The sequence below is a fragment of the Vespa crabro genome, chromosome 20, assembly GCF_910589235.1.
Source record: "Vespa crabro chromosome 20, iyVesCrab1.2, whole genome shotgun sequence".
Classification (NCBI taxonomy): Eukaryota; Metazoa; Arthropoda; class Insecta; order Hymenoptera; family Vespidae; genus Vespa; species Vespa crabro.
In genome coordinates, this window is record NC_060974.1 from 3,218,247 (window position 1) to 3,236,334 (window position 18,088).

At 23.5% G+C, this 18,088-nt stretch overlaps 5 protein-coding genes across 10 annotated transcripts; 2 read left to right on the plus strand and 3 right to left on the minus strand.

Annotated features, from left to right (window-relative positions):
* Nucleotides 1–1,162: 1,162 nt before the first annotated feature.
* LOC124431284 (glutathione S-transferase 1-like) lies at nt 1,163–3,309 on the minus strand. Of its 3 annotated transcripts, none has more exons than XM_046979004.1 (6): nt 2,588–3,309; nt 2,344–2,480; nt 2,218–2,276; nt 1,963–2,104; nt 1,759–1,876; nt 1,163–1,567 (listed from the first exon to the last, which is right to left on the minus strand). In XM_046979004.1, exons 2-6 carry the CDS (start codon nt 2,476–2,478, stop codon nt 1,329–1,331), a joined length of 693 nt encoding a protein of 230 aa, XP_046834960.1. In that variant the 5' UTR covers nt 2,479–2,480; nt 2,588–3,309; the 3' UTR covers nt 1,163–1,328. The 3 variants fall into 3 exon arrangements, with proteins under 3 accessions (XP_046834960.1, XP_046834957.1, XP_046834958.1); XM_046979001.1 differs by having other exon boundaries at nt 2,551–3,307; XM_046979002.1 differs by having other exon boundaries at nt 3,100–3,305.
* Nucleotides 3,310–3,746: 437 nt separating this feature from the next.
* On the minus strand, nt 3,747–6,739 carry LOC124431283 (BTB/POZ domain-containing protein 17). Its single transcript, XM_046979000.1, has 4 exons — nt 6,507–6,739; nt 6,114–6,351; nt 5,887–6,027; nt 3,747–5,752 (listed from the first exon to the last, which is right to left on the minus strand). The coding sequence occupies exons 2-4, from the start codon at nt 6,231–6,233 to the stop codon at nt 4,490–4,492; spliced, it is 1,524 nt and encodes a 507-aa protein (XP_046834956.1). The 5' UTR covers nt 6,234–6,351; nt 6,507–6,739; the 3' UTR covers nt 3,747–4,489.
* A 135-nt stretch (nt 6,740–6,874) lies between these two features.
* On the plus strand, nt 6,875–8,029 carry LOC124431287 (the record flags this gene model as incomplete). The annotated part of the gene is made up of 5 exons (XM_046979009.1): nt 6,875–6,993; nt 7,150–7,305; nt 7,386–7,627; nt 7,756–7,869; nt 7,978–8,029. Coding segments are annotated over exons 2-5 (546 nt in total), but the record flags the coding sequence as incomplete, so codon positions are not given.
* Nucleotides 8,030–8,039: 10 nt separating this feature from the next.
* Nucleotides 8,040–16,314, plus strand: LOC124431280 (kinetochore-associated protein 1). Of its 2 annotated transcripts, XM_046978984.1 has the most exons (29): nt 8,046–8,101; nt 8,174–8,322; nt 8,418–8,614; nt 8,731–9,191; nt 9,281–9,478; nt 9,578–9,996; nt 10,089–10,257; nt 10,346–10,441; nt 10,516–10,707; nt 10,821–10,951; nt 11,042–11,147; nt 11,266–11,506; nt 11,606–11,750; nt 11,828–11,979; nt 12,080–12,310; nt 12,398–12,441; nt 12,528–12,823; nt 12,889–13,046; nt 13,133–13,336; nt 13,465–13,580; nt 13,659–13,768; nt 13,857–13,978; nt 14,078–14,350; nt 14,473–14,564; nt 14,669–15,030; nt 15,109–15,297; nt 15,381–15,612; nt 15,697–16,083; nt 16,262–16,314. In XM_046978984.1, the coding sequence occupies exons 1-29, from the start codon at nt 8,072–8,074 to the stop codon at nt 16,307–16,309; spliced, it is 5,550 nt and encodes a 1,849-aa protein (XP_046834940.1). In that variant the 5' UTR covers nt 8,046–8,071; the 3' UTR covers nt 16,310–16,314. The 2 variants fall into 2 exon arrangements, with proteins under 2 accessions (XP_046834941.1, XP_046834940.1); XM_046978985.1 differs by lacking the exon at nt 8,418–8,614 and having other exon boundaries at nt 8,040–8,101.
* Nucleotides 15,742–17,630, minus strand: LOC124431286. 3 transcript variants are annotated; one of them, XM_046979007.1, is made up of 5 exons: nt 17,245–17,630; nt 17,005–17,156; nt 16,756–16,828; nt 16,434–16,639; nt 15,742–15,877 (listed from the first exon to the last, which is right to left on the minus strand). In XM_046979007.1, exons 1-4 carry the CDS (start codon nt 17,434–17,436, stop codon nt 16,469–16,471), a joined length of 588 nt encoding a protein of 195 aa, XP_046834963.1. In that variant the 5' UTR covers nt 17,437–17,630; the 3' UTR covers nt 15,742–15,877; nt 16,434–16,468. The 3 variants fall into 3 exon arrangements, with proteins under 3 accessions (XP_046834963.1, XP_046834961.1, XP_046834962.1); XM_046979005.1 differs by lacking the exon at nt 15,742–15,877 and adding an exon at nt 15,962–16,101; XM_046979006.1 differs by lacking the exon at nt 15,742–15,877 and having other exon boundaries at nt 16,301–16,639.
* Between the last annotated feature and the right edge of the window lie 458 nt (nt 17,631–18,088).

Consider the following 18,088-nt stretch of genomic DNA (forward strand, 5'->3'; position numbering starts at 1 on the left):
AAGGACAATCAATTACAAGTGAAGTATCTTTTTTAAATATACTATTTATATTTCATCACTTTATAAATTATTAGAAAGTATCATTGTTTAATATAAAATGATCACTTTTAGATACAATTCATTAATACCATTACATAATTAGGAAAAGAATTGAAAGGGAGTTTCTTAAAATTTATTGTTACTATTAATTATATTTATAGTTAAGTCGAATTAGTCTGTTGTAATGAATTGTAATTAAATATTATAATGAGGATAAATATAGCAATTACAGGGTCGACAATTCTATATTAATTAAAATATAGATCTCATTCCTAGTGTTCTATTAATTATGAATTTTGCAATGGATTAAATACAAACTTATTGACTGAAAAATGATTAGTCAATAGATATGAGATTTATATAGTATTTAACATATTGAATTTGAAACTGAACAAAAATAAAAAGAGAATATTTCTTAAATTATCAATTTGTACTATCTTGAAGTATGAAATTCAAAGTTGAATCATTTGAAGTTTTTATGAAATATATATATAAAAATATAGCGTTTAGATTATATAAGATTCTTTAATATTTGTTAGTATGATTATTAAATTTATAATTGGTACGTTATGCGCTTAAAGAATTTAATTAAATATTTAAATATCATCAAAAGCAATAGCTCATCTTACATATAAATAAAAATTTAGATGATATATTGTGGCACTTCGTTAAACAAATATATTTATTATTAAAAAATAATTTCTCTTCTCAGATGTTATTATAAATTATACAAGAGATGCTTTACTCTGAACATTACTATTAATCTTTGCAATAATTAAAAAATTCACTGATACCAAATTACACAGTTACCTGATTAAACATTACTTTATCACACATTATCACATTATATATATATATATATATATATTATATATATATATATATATATATATATATATATATATATGCAGATATTCAATACACTGCTCTTTAGAGCATGTTTTTTGACTGATTAAGTTATTTCACATTAGATGTCAATTACAGAGAATAATTAGTAATAAGAATTGCATATTTAAGAAACTGTAATAATGTTTATAATAGTTTAATATTACATGATATATATATCATTTAGTTTAAACAGATAATAATAATAATAATAATAATAATAATAATAATAATAAATTTAATTTATTAATAAGAAATGAGAGAACAATTTATTAATTTGTGCATTTTGTGTGCATGTGTATATAGAAAAAAATCAAAAATTCTTAAAATGCAAAACAAAAAACTTGAGAGATATTTAATCATACCTTAAAGATTTTAGTACGCTTATTTAACATTTAGTACGCTTATTTAATTTTTCGAATCGGGTGAATGGGATGATTCATATCAGATAAATCAGGTGGATTTTTTTCGTAATAACTTATTTCCTTCATACCACCCTCTGCAATTTTCCACAATTCTGGATAAAATTGTTTAAAATGACTATACCATTTCTCCACGCAAGGCCATTGGTCCAACTTGAAAGAAATTGCCTCCAGACACATTGTACTCGTGATCAATGGAAAATCCGCAATAGTTAAGTGATCTATTAACAAATAATGATAGCAATATAATTTAAATAATTATTTTTAGTTCATACTTATCTTATGTTCCATAACATAAATTATAAGATAGCATGTATAATACTTTATATATATATATATAAAGTATATGTGTGTATAAAGTATATGTGTGTATAAAGTATATATATATATATATATATATATATATACTTACTACCAGCAGCATATATTGTATTTTCACGTTGTAAATATGTATTGAAAATATCCAAAGCCATTTTCACTTTCTTCAAGCCCAGTGGAGTTCTTTTATAGTCAAAAAATATAGGTGCCATCTATATGATATAAAAGTAAAATTATAATTAAGAGTATTTAATTAACAATAAGTATATAGTAATGTAAATATGTAATTTTATCTTACCACGTATTCCGAAATATTACGATAATAATAAGCAAGATTGAAACAAAGACGATGATTAACAATAGCACGTTCTCTTGGATCCTTTGGATATAATGTTCCGGATACGTCATACTTATCGCCAAGGTATTGTAAAATGGCATTGCTGTAAAAAAAAAGGAAAAAAAAAAAAGAAAAGAAAAAAAAAAGAAAGATTCATTTACTTCAAATGAATCTTATCAAGCTTATATAAATCTATATTGTTAATATAATATAAACCTTTCTCCCATTATAAGATCATCGTCAACCAAAACAGGTATTTCTTTTTGAGGATTAAGCTGAAATAATGATAAATTATTGAATGTCTTTATTGTTATTAAATGTATCGTTTAATCATAACATTACCTTCTCATATTCTTCAGTCATATGATCCCCTTTACCAAAATCTACATCAATCAATTCATAATTAATTTTTAAAACCTTCAGCGCCTGACGACATGCGAGAGATGGTGGACCATCGGATACAGAATACAGTTTCATTGCTAAAATCAAATATGAATAAATTAATAAATATATATAAATATATCTATAGAATATTTTTAGTAACTCTACCTGAAGAATACAGATTAATTAACCCGGGACTATTTACTTTTTTGATTGTTAAGGATTTTATTGACAAAGATATTATAATTAAGATATTACAACTCTTTACTTTTTCTTTGAACTATTCAAAATTTGATCCATTTAGGACCTTTTATTTGTTATTCCTCGCTTAGAATAGTCTATTAAAGACTATTCCTCCTTTTCCTCACATACACTCTGTAGCCTTTCTCATCCCCACTCCACATTCATACATATATATTTGATCATTCTTATCGTTCTTTGTAATATTTGTTATTTTCTTGCTTAACTCACTCACGTTTCATTTTCATCTTATTTTCACTTTCAATATCTCAGCTCCCTTATCTTCCTTCCATAAGCAAACATACCTTACAAAGAATAGATCATATTCTGCTTGACTGTTAACAAATTTGTCTTGTACACACACATATACATAAACATACATACACATACATACATACAATTAATGCTTAGAATCTTTCATACCAGAATGTATTAATGGAAAAATAATATTAATTGAAATAATGGAATATATGTTACCATAAATTCTTAATGAAGCCGTAAAACGTTAACAGAAAGTTTTGAAGCCTATACTGAACATCTACAGTCAATGTGTTTCAAGTTATATTGAAATACCTTTCACTTGTATCTCTTTAAATATTCAAGGACTTTACATCAGTATAGTATAAGAAATCTTACATAATAAAGACCTATTTCCATAATAAATACGTATAAATGAATAAATAATATTAATCCAAACAATAATTAATACAATTTAAATGTCTCTTTAAAGATTGATTTTATAAATATGAGATTTTATTTCCTTTTAGGCAGTTGTTTACATAGACGTTTCAATTAATATTATTTATAAACCTATAGGAGTTATATAAAAAAAAAAAAAAAAAAAAAAAAAAAAAAAAAAAAAAAAAAAATCAAACATTTCTAATTATGCGAATTTGTATTTGATCTTAATTTAATGTTTATCCAGTTACAAGTTATATTCCATATGTAACTCAATAAATGTCTTATCATAAAAAGTGGGAATGAAGAATGTGGAATATATCTATTAAGAAGTTAATTATATAATTCAACATTTAGTAACAATCAGATATTTAATTTCTTATAACTACTTCTCATTACATTGAAGTAACTTACACAATGGATGTCTGTGAAGAATGACCTAAAAATTATTTTATTTTTGATTTATTAACACGATTATATATACATCGACAATATTTTCATTCCTAATAAAAGATTTTTTGATACTCTATTGACAAGATTTAATAAACGTAACTAACTTGGTTTTAAATTGGTATTTCTTTTTTCTTTTTCTTTTTTTTTTTGTTTTTCCCTCGATATTATAATCAAATATAAGATTATACTTTAAAACAAGAAACTTAAATTTAGATCAATGTATATATACACTTAAATACATATGTGTTCATTACACATAATATACAAATTATTATACACATATAAAATAGATACAAATGATTGCACAAATTATATATTTTACTGATAATAAACTTTTCTTTTTTTTTTTAATTTGATTTCTTTGCGTTAAGCGATAAAAAAAAGAAAAAAAAAAAAGAGAAAAGAAAAAAAAAGAAAATTGTTTCAAGAAATCAAACCTTGCATTATTCTACTAGCACACAAAAAAAATTATCTGTTATAATAATTTAAAGATATAACCAGCTATACATTTAATATCATATTTTTAATGTGTCATCAATTATTAGTCGCTCACAACAATTAAGATGAATTAAGAAATTGAATTTATAAAGAAAAAAAAAAAAAATGTATATATATATATATATATAAATAATATCAAAAACACATATTTACCTAGAAAGAGAGAGAAAAAAAAAACGTTATTTCGTTCCTGTTTTCTCGTACGCATTTAATACAACAGTATATCTATATTTATATATTAATTGGCTGGAGAGATGACTATATGCAATTTAAGTATATCTTTATTGGGCCCAACTAAGAATGGAGATACTGTATTTTCTGTTACAGAACCTTGTTGTGGATTAAGTTCTTCGAATGGTAATAAATCATCCAGATTGAGTACTCGTTCTTTTTTACTAAATCTATGTATTATTTCCGTCACTCTTGCAATATGTTCAACTCCATCTTGGAGTCCGTATATCAGAACACCTATTTTTACTCTCATATCAGTATCACTATTAACCGGAGGTTCCTTACAAGTTAAAGACAATCTAACAGAACGTTTAACGTGTTCAGGCATTTCTACGGTCCCTTGCCATACAATAAGGAAAAACTTTTTAAACCAAACACCTTTTGGATAAATATCTACGACCCATTCGCATGCCTTATCACCAGCATATTCTGCAAGACAGGAATGACTTGAGAACACAAGCGTTCTTGTATGATAAGAAGGCAATCCATGAAAATTTTCTATTGTAAGTAAAGAACTACACGTGTCCACTGTGTAAAGCCTTGGCTCAAATAATAATGCACCATCTTCCTCGTTCAAACAAACCTCCTTCACTCTCTCAATTTGTCCAGAATGAAAGGACATTCCAATGGACATACGTTCTACAAAAAATTCTTTGTACTTTTTCGTTAATGGTGATAAAAGTAATTCTGCCAGTTGTCTAGGAGACATCATTGGAAATCTAACAGGTGACATAACAGCTACCACTAATTGCTTTAATGTTGCCTCCAATTCGTCAGGCAATAATTGAGTTTTTAATCTGTTTGCCTGATGATCCAACCATGATTCCAGGCACTTATAAAGTGTCATCTCATCCTTTATAACTAAACTACTTTGATGTAACAACGACACTAATATGTCCAAATCAAAATTTCCAAAGTCTGATGTTTTGGCCACTAATTCTAAATTCCATTTAATAAAATTTTGACATGATTGAGTAATATCGTGATGACCACAATTAGAAGTATATTGTAACCATGATACTAATGTACCATGTATAGCAGCCAAAGCAATATGATCTTGCATATAGTCAAGGCACAACGATATTAAATCTTTAACATTATATTTATCTGCTAATGATAAGATTGGGAGAACTACTCCGTGATTAATTCTTATCTGACCGGTATAAAAGTATCGCAAAAATTCACTAAATATTGGAGCACACTGAGGAGTTTCTTGCAATGTTACTCTACTTTCTTGAGATTCGCTCCATTGTGGACTCATTAACATTACCTAAAATTTAATAATTTTATTAATTCCATCAGATTATAATAATATAATATCACTAATAAACAAATTATATATATTTATATTTATATATTATAAATTATATATATATATATATATATATATATATATATATTTACTTGGAAAACATCACTAGAAGCACAAAGGATAAGACGATGTGCTGGGTATTCTACTCCATCGACAACCAAACAGATATCATTCATAAGACGTTCCGCATATAATGTAGCTATCTTTAATAAAACTGTTCTTGAATTGTCCACCTAATATAACAAATAAGAATTAGAAAGAAAGCGAAAAAAAGAAAATTATTATAAATAAAAATAAATAAATTAGAAAATCTATTAACCTCTATAGAGTCAGAACCTTCAGATTCTTCTTTAATCTCACTAATAGTGAGACCATCATTATCCTTAATTGAATCCATATTTGAAGAACCTGTCATCCACCTAAATGTACTACGTAACATCTGCACATGTCTCCTCACTGTTATTTAGTATTTGTTATTATATTTATATTATTAAATATTTCAATCAATGAAACAAGTCTTTTTTTCCATATAAAGTGTTCGCATCGTTTAACTGCATCTATATATGTAAATAGATATGTCGGTTTTGTTATTTTCTTTTTTTCCTTATTCTTTTTTTTTTTTTTTTTTCTTTTTTTACACATAAAAATCATTAAAAAAGCGTTAAAATTTAATATACTTTCGAAACTTTAATTAATAAATTTTCAAACTTACTGTCTTTCAATTTAAACGCATCATGTCAATCTCTACTTTCTTTGATGTTCAATCAGGGCTTTTCTTTTTTTTTTTCTTGTCCTTATATTTGCCCTTTTAAAATATTATTTTCCGTTATATTTATTTTATCTTCTTGACAAAATATAACGTCGTTTATACGAAAAACTTCACGATCAAAGACAATAGAAGAGATACCAAAATTATAATGAATTTGTTCAGATTTATTACGTCTTTGTGTTGATAATTCGTCTGATAGGTGAGAGCGATTAAAATACGTTCGATGCTAACAACTGCGCCATCTAGAATTAAATCCAATCATCTGATAGGTCCATCGGATTGGTCAAATTCAATCTTTTTTATCTTTTGTAACGAGCGTAAATTTTTAAATTATTTAATAATTAACTTCGTGGTTGAAGGTGTTTGTTATAGAAATAAAAAAAGAGAAAAAAAAAAGAAAAATACATTGTTTAAAAATATTACATTTCAAGTATACAATATTATGAAGTCAATACAATTTCTAGTATCTTTAACAAATTAATAGTTCTTTCTTTCTTTTTTGTTTTTTTTTTTTTTTTTTTGTTTTTTTTTCTTAAAACGTGTTCAGTTTGAATTTGAAATTTGTTTGTTGTACTTGTTGTTTTAGTGATGAAACAGTGATAAAATGGCTTTGTGGAATAATGTTTTATCGGGTTTCGATACGGAAGATGAAACTATTAATTTTGGAACGAGAATTGTTATAGAAAGTAAAACATCTATTTATGAAACTGTCACACTTGCAACCGTACAAGCGGATGGAGAAGTATGATGTGATATTGTTAAATTTTATTTATTAAATATTTTTTAAGAAATAATTATTATAAATTTTGTTACTTTTATAAGGTCAAAAATAAACCAAACATTCAAGGTTCTCTACAACGTACTAAACTGTGTATAGCAATTGATAAATCCATTACAATATTTGAAGATGAAACATGCATAAATATATTATTAAGTATAGGTTTCGATTCTTTAATAACATGTTATTGTATATCAAAGAACGAAGAATTTTTATATGTTGTATTGAAAAATGGAATATTATATTGTTTACATTTATCAGATAATGGTGGTGTTATTTTTTCTATGTGAGTAAGCTATATATATGTGTATATATAAAATAATATGAAAAGAAAATATTATAGATATAAGTTATACTTTAATTAATATTTTTTAAATAATCAATATAAATTGAATTTATTTGTTTTTCTTTTAGAAATATATTTGATCTTACAAATGATTATTTTAATATTATGAAAATATTTATAGAGAAAGAAAATAATGATTTAACTCAAGTTATTCTTATCAATGGAAAAGGTGCTATTTATAGGTATAAGCTACTTTATAATAATTCTTTGATTGTATAATTTGAAACATTTATAAAATTTAATTTCATCTTAATCATATTATTATATTAATTATTATATAAATGTTTCAGAGTTACTTTATTTTCTGTTGAAAAATTCATTTCTACTGATATTGAAAATGATGATTTATTACAGAAAGAATTTAAAGAAAATATACAATGTATAATGGTATTTGAAGGATTTGAAAAAAATGAGGTAATGTAAAAGATATTTAATCGATATAATTAAATATTATGTTATTATTTTGTAAATAATTTTAATTTTTAGGAATTGTTTACCGTAGCTGTAATACCAGATAATTCAAATATAATTCTCATAGGGAAAAATACTTGTTTTGTTTGGCCAAGTAAAAATTCCTGTAATCTAAGTGCTTTGCCATATGGTTATAAAAAAGTTCAAATTTTTAAAAATCTTAAGTAAGTCATATAAATTTTTTTAAATTTCAAATTTCAATTAATTATATTATTTTATAATATTTCTTTATATGTATATATATGTATATATATTTCAGTGCAATGTTATGTTTACATACAGATAAATCTATGAGTATAGTATGTACTAGAACATTAATTGGTAAAATGGTTTACAAGGAACCAATTATAGATTTTATGATAATTAATGATGAAAGCAATAATCATTCTGAAATTTTATTTCTATTAGAAAATGGAAATAATGATATGTTTACTTTACGTTTGGTTTCTTTTCCTGGTAAATGTTTTCTTCTTTGTCTTTCTTTCTTTTTTTTTTTTTTTTTTTTTTTTTTTATATGGTTAAAAGCAAATTCTGGATGTTAATTGATTTAAACTTCTATTATATAATTTCAGAATTTGAGCAAAAATTTCAAATAAATGTACCTACAACTACGAATTTGGTAGATACTTTAAATTCGTCCATTGGATCGATATTATTCATAGAAGGGATTACCAAGAGCACAAATATAAATACAATTAGAATAAAAAGTATAATAGAAAGTGCTCCAAATTTTCGCTTAGAAAGATTATTAAAAAGAAGACAATTTAAAGATGCAGAAATGTTTGCAAAAAAATTCAATCTATCTTTGGAAAGTATTCACATATCAAAGGCAATATTATTCACCGAACAGCTTAGTCCTTGGGCTAAAGAAACATCAGATTTAATTAATTTAGATATTTTAATAAACACATTAAATGAAATAAATGATTTGAAATTTGTAATTAATTGTTGTACAAATGTTATTATGTTTGATTATAAGCAGATGAAAAAATTACTTTTATATGCAAGACAAAGAATTATTGATAATAGTAAGGTAATCATTTATACGTTACAATAATTAAAAGAAATATAGTTTTATATTTTTTATACTTTATTAGAATATTAAAATATTTCTGGTTATAGGATAATATGAACATGATACAAAATGAACAATTAAATCTTCTTAGATCTATAAATACTGCCATTCATAAATTAGAAACTTTTGAAATACTTTATGAAACTTTAGTGGCTAATGAATATACAGCTGATCAAACTTTAAATGAATGGATACGATTTTCACGAGCTGATTTATTAGAAGAATGTAAAATTCGTTTGGATATGGTAAGCTAATAAATTATTTTCATAATTTATATTATTTAAATAATGCGTATAAAAGAAAGAAACAAAAAAAAAAAAAAATACAAATACATTTATGCATAGGGAGAACTCGAAGCAGCTGCTTTGATCTGGTCTAGACATTTACCGGACATAGAAAAAAATTTATCAATTGAAACTGTACAAGATATTTTAAAAACTATATCGGATAAAATTTCTCTAACAGTTCTATGGCCATGGTTATCAAATTTTGTACCATCCATATTATCTTTATTACCTGAGGTGATAAATGATATTATTACTTGGGGTTGTAAAAAAATAAAATCTTTGGAAAATTTTCAATCCGAATTATGGCCACAAATAGGGATTGACTTTGCTACGAAATTTTTAACTTTGTTAAAATTTGATAAAAATTCACCATTATATTTTTATAAAGAAAATATCAATGATAGTTCAACGTTTAAATTATTTATGAATATAATTCAAGCCTTACACGATTTAAAACAATTGAAAATTGATCATAGGTGAGTTATCGTTAATAAAATTAAAAAAAAAAAAAAATATATATATATATATATATATAAATATACATTATTAAAATATTGTTTGCACACAGGATAAAGATATCTATTAATTCTTACATCGGTGAACCAATAGATGTAATATATTTGTTATTGAATAAAATACCTATTGAAGGTATTCACGAATTGGTAGAAAAATTTTTGAAACAATATATACTTAATCATTCTTTAGAAAATGATCTCGTCTTTTCATCATACATTCAAGTATATATTATTATATTATATTATTTATAAGTATAAAAGTAGTATTGAAAAATCATTTAATATCATATAATATTTAAATATTATATAGAAACTTATATATAATTCGAAAGATTGGTGGTCATGGGAAGAAGCTCCATGGGAGAGAAGAATCGCTATTATTATCATGTTTATACATAATATACAGGTAAACTAATTATAATAAAAAAAAAATATATATATATATATACATATATTATATTAGAAAATTATATGTTATAGAATCGACTTAAGCTAACTCTAGAAATATTAAAGAAAGCATCTATTCCATGGAGTTCAACTATATCTCAGTTAGCAGAAATGAGTATAAAATTTGAACATCCTTTATCTACAAAAATTAAAATTGAACGTGATTATATACCAATAAAATTTATACTGAAGAAATATGGCTACACAAACACTGGCATAAATGATGTTAGTAAGGAATATTATTTTGTAATAAAAAGTTGTAAAATTTTACGATTATATTTATGTTTTTTTATTTTATTTATTTATTTCTTTTTGTTTTTGTTTTTTTTTTTTTCTAGAAATTAATATTTTTTATCATTAAACAAAATCGTAAAGAAATGTTAAATGATCTATACGAATTAACTAAGAACAATTTATTATTAAGAAAAAAAGCATTTTCTTCTTGCATTAATTATTATTTGACGCGAGGGTAAGTTTTTGTAAAAAAATTACTGTTAAAATTTATTAACTCATTAATTTTTTTATATTTTTAATTTTAATCCATTTAATCATTTTACAGAAATTTTGAGATAACATTTCAAGTATTAAACAATTTGGAAGATGACATTGCCCTTTATTGCTATGAACGAATTGTTAATTATATTGTTTCTAGTTTTACCTTAAAGGTATTTATATTTAAGAGTTAAAATTATTTTTTAAGAAATATGTTTTTTTTTCTACCACACACACACACGCGCGCGCGCGCGCACAATGACATTTTTTTATAAAAATTATTTTATTTAGGATATTCCTAAATCTATTGAATATTATTTCGAATGCTTAAGTTGGATTAACACAAAATTACAAGATATGTTAACAAAATCTAAAATTCAACAATATTATTACAATGGCATTGTAAATAGAATTAATGCTGTTAAAAATTTATATCAAATTAAGAAAGAATTCAATGTTATTATTCCACTTGATAAATTATATATTGGAAAGAATGAAATATTACAGATTTGTATTACAAATTTGAGCCGTGGTAAGAGATTATTTTATAAAATAATATAGTTATTTAGAAAACAGATATAATAATATATATATATATATACATATATATGTTGTTATTATTTATATTTAGAGTTAAAGGCACAATCTTTATCTACTTTAACTGCATATAAAAAAGCTGTTAAACTTGCAAATATTCTAAAATTACCAAGATTAAAGATTATCTCTATATTATTACAAGATACAAAAAATCTTGACATATTAAAACATTTAACAGGGTAAGTTTACATAATATTTAGAATATAATTAACATGCACACACATATATATATATATATTTCTTTTTTATTTTTTAGATTTGAAAAATCTGATATTGACATAATGGCAAATGAGTGTAAATACGTGAAAGATATATGTATATTAACTTTACACGATGCAAAATTAAATGCGGAAACTGCAAATATTATCAAAAATTTATGCGCGTCTGCATTAAACTGTTGTGATAGAGGTAAATGATAAAACAGCTTTTTTTTTCTTTCTTTTTTTTTTTTTTAGGAATATTATGTATTAGCCTCCAATTTCATTTTTTTTTTTTTATTTTGTTTTAGGTGAAATAGAATGTATACTCAAGTGTTATACTTCAGCAGAATTATATTCTAAATCTTTAGATAAACATTACACAAGTCCAATAGACGTAAGTTCTAAAGAAATCCATAAATCACAATGGAAATTATATACAATATATAAAGATTTTGCCATATCGTTGGATCCATCATTGTTGACCGTAATAGAAGATGTATTATCTCTTGTTATTGCATATGCAGATTTCAAAACTATGTGTGAGTAATAATTTTAAATGTCAAATTTGTTTTATATTATATATATATATATATAATGTATTTATATTTTTATATTCCTTCATATAGCGTTCCAAGAAAAAACAATTAAAAAAGATTGGATAGAAGAGCAGGTATTTTCATTTATAATTATTTATATATTAAATATATACTATTTCTCAATAAATATACATTTTATAAATATTATATTTTTATACAGAAAACAATAGAAAAATTGTTGAATAATCTACTTAAGAAAATAAATGAAATTAGCCTTGTACATAATGAGTATGCAGTATTTAAAATTGTTAAAACATTATACTTCAGTTTTTGTTTTTCATTAACGACAAAACAAAATATATTAAATGAAATACAATCATTGTTATCACACATTATAAAAAGCTTATTGAAAAGAGTGATTAATGCTCCAAAATTTGATTTACAACTTGGTTTGTCCTGTCTTTTTATGTTATCCGATCAAGAAGCATCTAAATGGCTATCTACAACATCTAAATCGTAAGTATAATAATCATATAAAAAATATTTCTAAATAATATAATACGTTAACTTTATGATTACAGATTACAAACAGATTACTCAAGACATGCTACGATTTCAATATTAGGTTACGAATATTTTTACTTACAAAAAAATCAATCACTTCTGGAATCATTTAAATGGTATAAAATGTTACATTATTGGGCACAGAGATTGTCCGCTTATTCAATAACGTACAAAGGTTTGTATATTCTTATTATTAATATTAAATAAAATATATATAAGGAATTATTCTATTTATATGAAAATATCTTTATTTATTTACAGAGATTTTTATCAGTGATAATACAGAGAAAAGACAAATATTAACACGTTTAATGAATTACAATAATAACAAGATTATTCCATTGCTACAAGATTTCTGTGAATGTTTTGGATTTGATATAGACGATTGTTTGATACTTTATTTACAAGTATTATTAAATACTTGGAATCCTACATTTACAATTTCTTTTTGTAATGGGAAAAAGGGTAAGTACTAAAATATGTTTGTTTATATTTATATTTATATTATTTATTTTTAAATTAAATATTTTATTTTAAATGTTATATTCATTTCTTTTTTTTTTTTTTTTTTTTTTTTTTTGTATATCCATCAGAATTGCAAATTGCCCAAGACGAGATAAACAAATTAAGAACAAAATGTACTGTTGTGATCAAAAAAATTGTAGACAAGAGTACATTAAAGCAATGTGCTCGAAATATGTTGTCAGAAGTAAGTGTCTACTATTAAAATTTATAAACATATATATATATATCCAATGTGTCTTATATTTATTTTTTTGTAATGCAGATTAATTTCTATCATTACGAAGCATTTATTATTTTAATGGATCTGATAGGAATAGGAACAAGTGAAACAAGAAATTATTTTTGTTTTTTGCAAAATTATACGCGATATGGGTAAATAATTTAAATACAAAAATTAGAGAATGATAAATTGTTGAATCCTGCACACATTGAAAAATTATATGTAATTTTATTTTTCTAGACAACCTACATTAATAGAACAAGAAGAATGGATGCGTCTCAATCCAGAATATAAATCATTACCTGCTATTGCAGAATATAGAATTCCTTTTTTACCAAAAATTGACATCTGGAAACTCATAAGTATGCGTGCGATATTACGTACAATAATAAATTTATAAATTATATAAATTATTATAATTCTATTACTTTTTCAATAATGCTTTTCCTTTTTTGTTATAGCATCTGAATTAAATTTGAAAACTTATGAAAAATGGTTAACCATTGCATCTATTATCAAATTAGAACCACATATAATATGTTCTGTAGCTATAAAGGAGGAAGTTATACAAGAGTGGGGACCATTGAATAGCAAAAGAACTACAGAATGGTCACTTCATCCTAAGAACAATATCTTCCTTGAAAATGTATTGAAATGTATAGAACGAATGGGACCAAATGCATTATATTATGCAACTGCTGCACTATACTATGTTGTAAATTATACACCACCTGGTATATCCAACTTAACATTATATTTATAATTATTTATAACGTTTATATATATAAATGTTATTTTTAAATTAACATTTGAATCTTGAATTAACATTTAAATTCCTTAAAATAATATTTAATAGGTGCAGATCGAGTTGCCGCAATACAACAATGTTTTACATATGCGGAAACAGCAGTTCAACAATCTACAAGCTTCGAAGAAGATTTGTTAGAAGTTAGTAATCTTTCTTTCTTTTTTTTTTTTTTCTTTTTATCTTCGATAAATCATAAATATATTTGTAAAAATATTATATAATGTTATATTCCTTTTTATTGCAGAAAATACGATTTAAATATTTAAGATTTACAGCTGAACATATTTTGCGAACACATGGTTTAGGAAAAGATACTTATATCTCATTGATTTCATATCCATCTGAATTAATTAAAACATTATATATGGATGATAGTATACCATTAAGATATAAAAGTGCCATTGATCTTAGACCTGATATTAATTCGGCTGTTGATGCTTTAGGTCGTCTCTTTAATTTGAATTTAGTTAAATTGCGTTTTCAATTACTTCAAGAATGGTTACATACAGATTCTGAACAGATTAAATTCGATCAAAGTTTTACAGATGTACTTTCTAATTTGACACGTTCAGACATCAGTACAGTTTCTGATAATAATCTATGCAGGTAATATATTAGATTAATATTATTTATCTCAATAATAAATTATATTGAATTATATAAATCTTTTTTTTTTTTTTGCAGAGCTTGTTATATGCTTCAGCATGGAGATGTAAATTTATCAGTTCATCTTCTAATAGACATAGGTTTTGGTGAAAGTAATGAAAACGATTATAGCTATGAAATGCGATATAGAGCATTAGACGTTCTGCAATCTATTATAGATCCTACAACTTTACAGCAGCTAACTAAACGAGAAATAATTACTGTTAGGTATAAATTAATTGTACACATATAATTTTAATATTTATATCTTTGTTAACATATTATAATCTAACAATTTCATATATTTACAGGCAATATACAAAAACTTTAAAATATTTAAGTAAATTGGAAGCTTTAGGATTGGGATATAATATAATTACATTTGAAACGAGTTCTAAAAATGAACTTGTACAAATGTTATTGAATACTCAATATTATTCACGACAAGCTTTAATTTTAATTATTGAAATTTGTACGGATTACGATATAAATGATTATAACATTTGGGACAAATGTCTGACACAAATGGCTACATTACTTATGGTAAGGAATATCACATAAAATTATTATATTATTTAATTTTATAATAATATATTTTTTTTTATCAAAAATATCGTCTCTATTAAGATAAACGAATTAATGGAAATTTTACCACGGATACGTAATATGAGTATTGTTACAACATGCAAAGGATATAAATTAGCTTGGCAAGTTGTTATAGCTGAACCATTTAGTAAAATGGATATAACACCATCATTGGAACAAATAGATACTTGTATAATGGCCTTCTGTCTTTTATATTCGTGTCCTATTACATACGAATTAAAATTCAATGATATTTTAAATTATTGTTTTCAATGTCAACAGCCACATTTAGCAATTGCATTCTTACCATATTTAGATATTGTTGATAAAAAGTATGTTTTCGATCGTATCCAATCTTTTTCAAATATTCAAGATATTATCGATAATTTGAAAGATTTATCATCAAAAGGGATACTTGGAATTCCATATGTAAGTATACCCGTATCACTATTATTATTGATATAATTTAAATAATAATTAAACAAATAAACAAAAATATATATATATATATTTAAAATATAAATATATATATATATATATATATATATATATATATATATACTTTTTTGAATAATTAAATGTATTTACTTGAATTTTTATTTTTCAGTGTATTACAATATTAAAACAAAATGTAAAGAAAGCAGAATTTAAATAATAATACAATCATTTATATTTTATATTATTTATATACAATATTTTATAACATTTATTTTTTTTTTTTTTTGTTTAATAAAAATCTAAATATGACATGAACAAGTGTTACATGTATATTTACTTACTAAATTTTCAATTGATTAAGGCCAATTTAACTTTCCTACGATTCTGTATAATCATCGATTAATAAATTTTTATCTTTAGATATTTTTATCCTAAGAGCACCCGATATTGGAGTAATTGATAAAATTTTAATTCGTGAAATTATAAGCTGATTTATATTTTTGTTAGGTCGATCACGGATAACATCAATTTCATCGTTAAGTTTAACCTACAATAAAAGTATACAAAAGTATATATAATTTTTATAATAATTAAAATATATATACGTATAAATAATTAAAAATAATTTATACGTTCGATCTTAATCCGAATTATAATTTTTACCTCTGTAGACATTTTCAGCACTTTTTTCTCATTAATACGAATTTTATTCTCATAAAATGCAGTCTCTATATTTCTATAATCAAACGTCAAAGACATAATAACAAAATTATGTAATAACAATTATATAAATATTCAATTAATTAATGTAGCAAATATATTGTTAGAATAATTCGAGATAACCTATATCTATGATTTTTTTTTTTTTTAATTGCATATTATTATTATTATCAAAAAAATTAATTCTCTTACTTGCGTGATGTACCAATTGCATTTTTAATTATAGAATCTACACGTAAAGAATTAACTTTAATATCTGTTATTATACTTTTACTCTGTGATTCGTCTAATTCAATATCTGATTCATTTTCCTCATCCGACTTAAAATCATCCTCTTGTACTTTCTTCCATATACAATAATAAATAACTTTTTTGGAGTCATTGTTAATTAAAGTAACGTATAATTATATAAGTAACGATCTTCGTAATTACCTTTACCGAATCTTTCCTTTTGTGTTTAAATCTTTTTATTATAGAAAAATTAATCTCATCCTGTTTAATATTATTCATCCAAATATCATGATTGACATGACAATAAAGTCTTATTTGATAATGACCAGAATAAAGCAAACGAGTGGTTTGAAAGATCAATCGTCTTGCAATAATATTATAGATCTTATTCATTGTTGAATATTTATTTATTAAAAAAAGACAACACTAAATTATCTTAGGTCTAAATATTAGATACTATATATTTCTATGATTAAATATATTGTCTCACTATCTTTCTCTCTCTCTCTCTCTCTCTCTGTCAATGTTTGAACACTTGCACAATATTCTTTTATATATTTAAATATATACATACTCTAAAAATAATATCTATTAAAATATAACGATATAATAATCAAACAAATAAAAAAGATAGGTTATATATTTTTCTTTTAAGAACGATGCTTTTAATTATTCATTCTTCATTGTGATTGGTCGATTGTCTACAACCTGAACGTATCATTTCTATGCATATTTCTTATTTAGATATTTTACGTTTTACATGATTATATAAATTATAAAAGAAAAATCGTTAATTTTTCTTATCTAACATTTACATAATTGATACAACACTTCTATTAAAAAAAAAAAAAAATCTGAAAATGAATTGAACGAAAAATTAATTCTACGTATCAATCAGAACTAAGGTGGGATTTTTTAATTTGATTTGGCATTGCAGTATTTTCTTTAAATTCAATAATTTTAATTAATTTATTGTTAATGTTAATATAAATGTATTATTAACTATCAATTTTTTTTTGTTTTAATTGATTAATGATGAAATTAA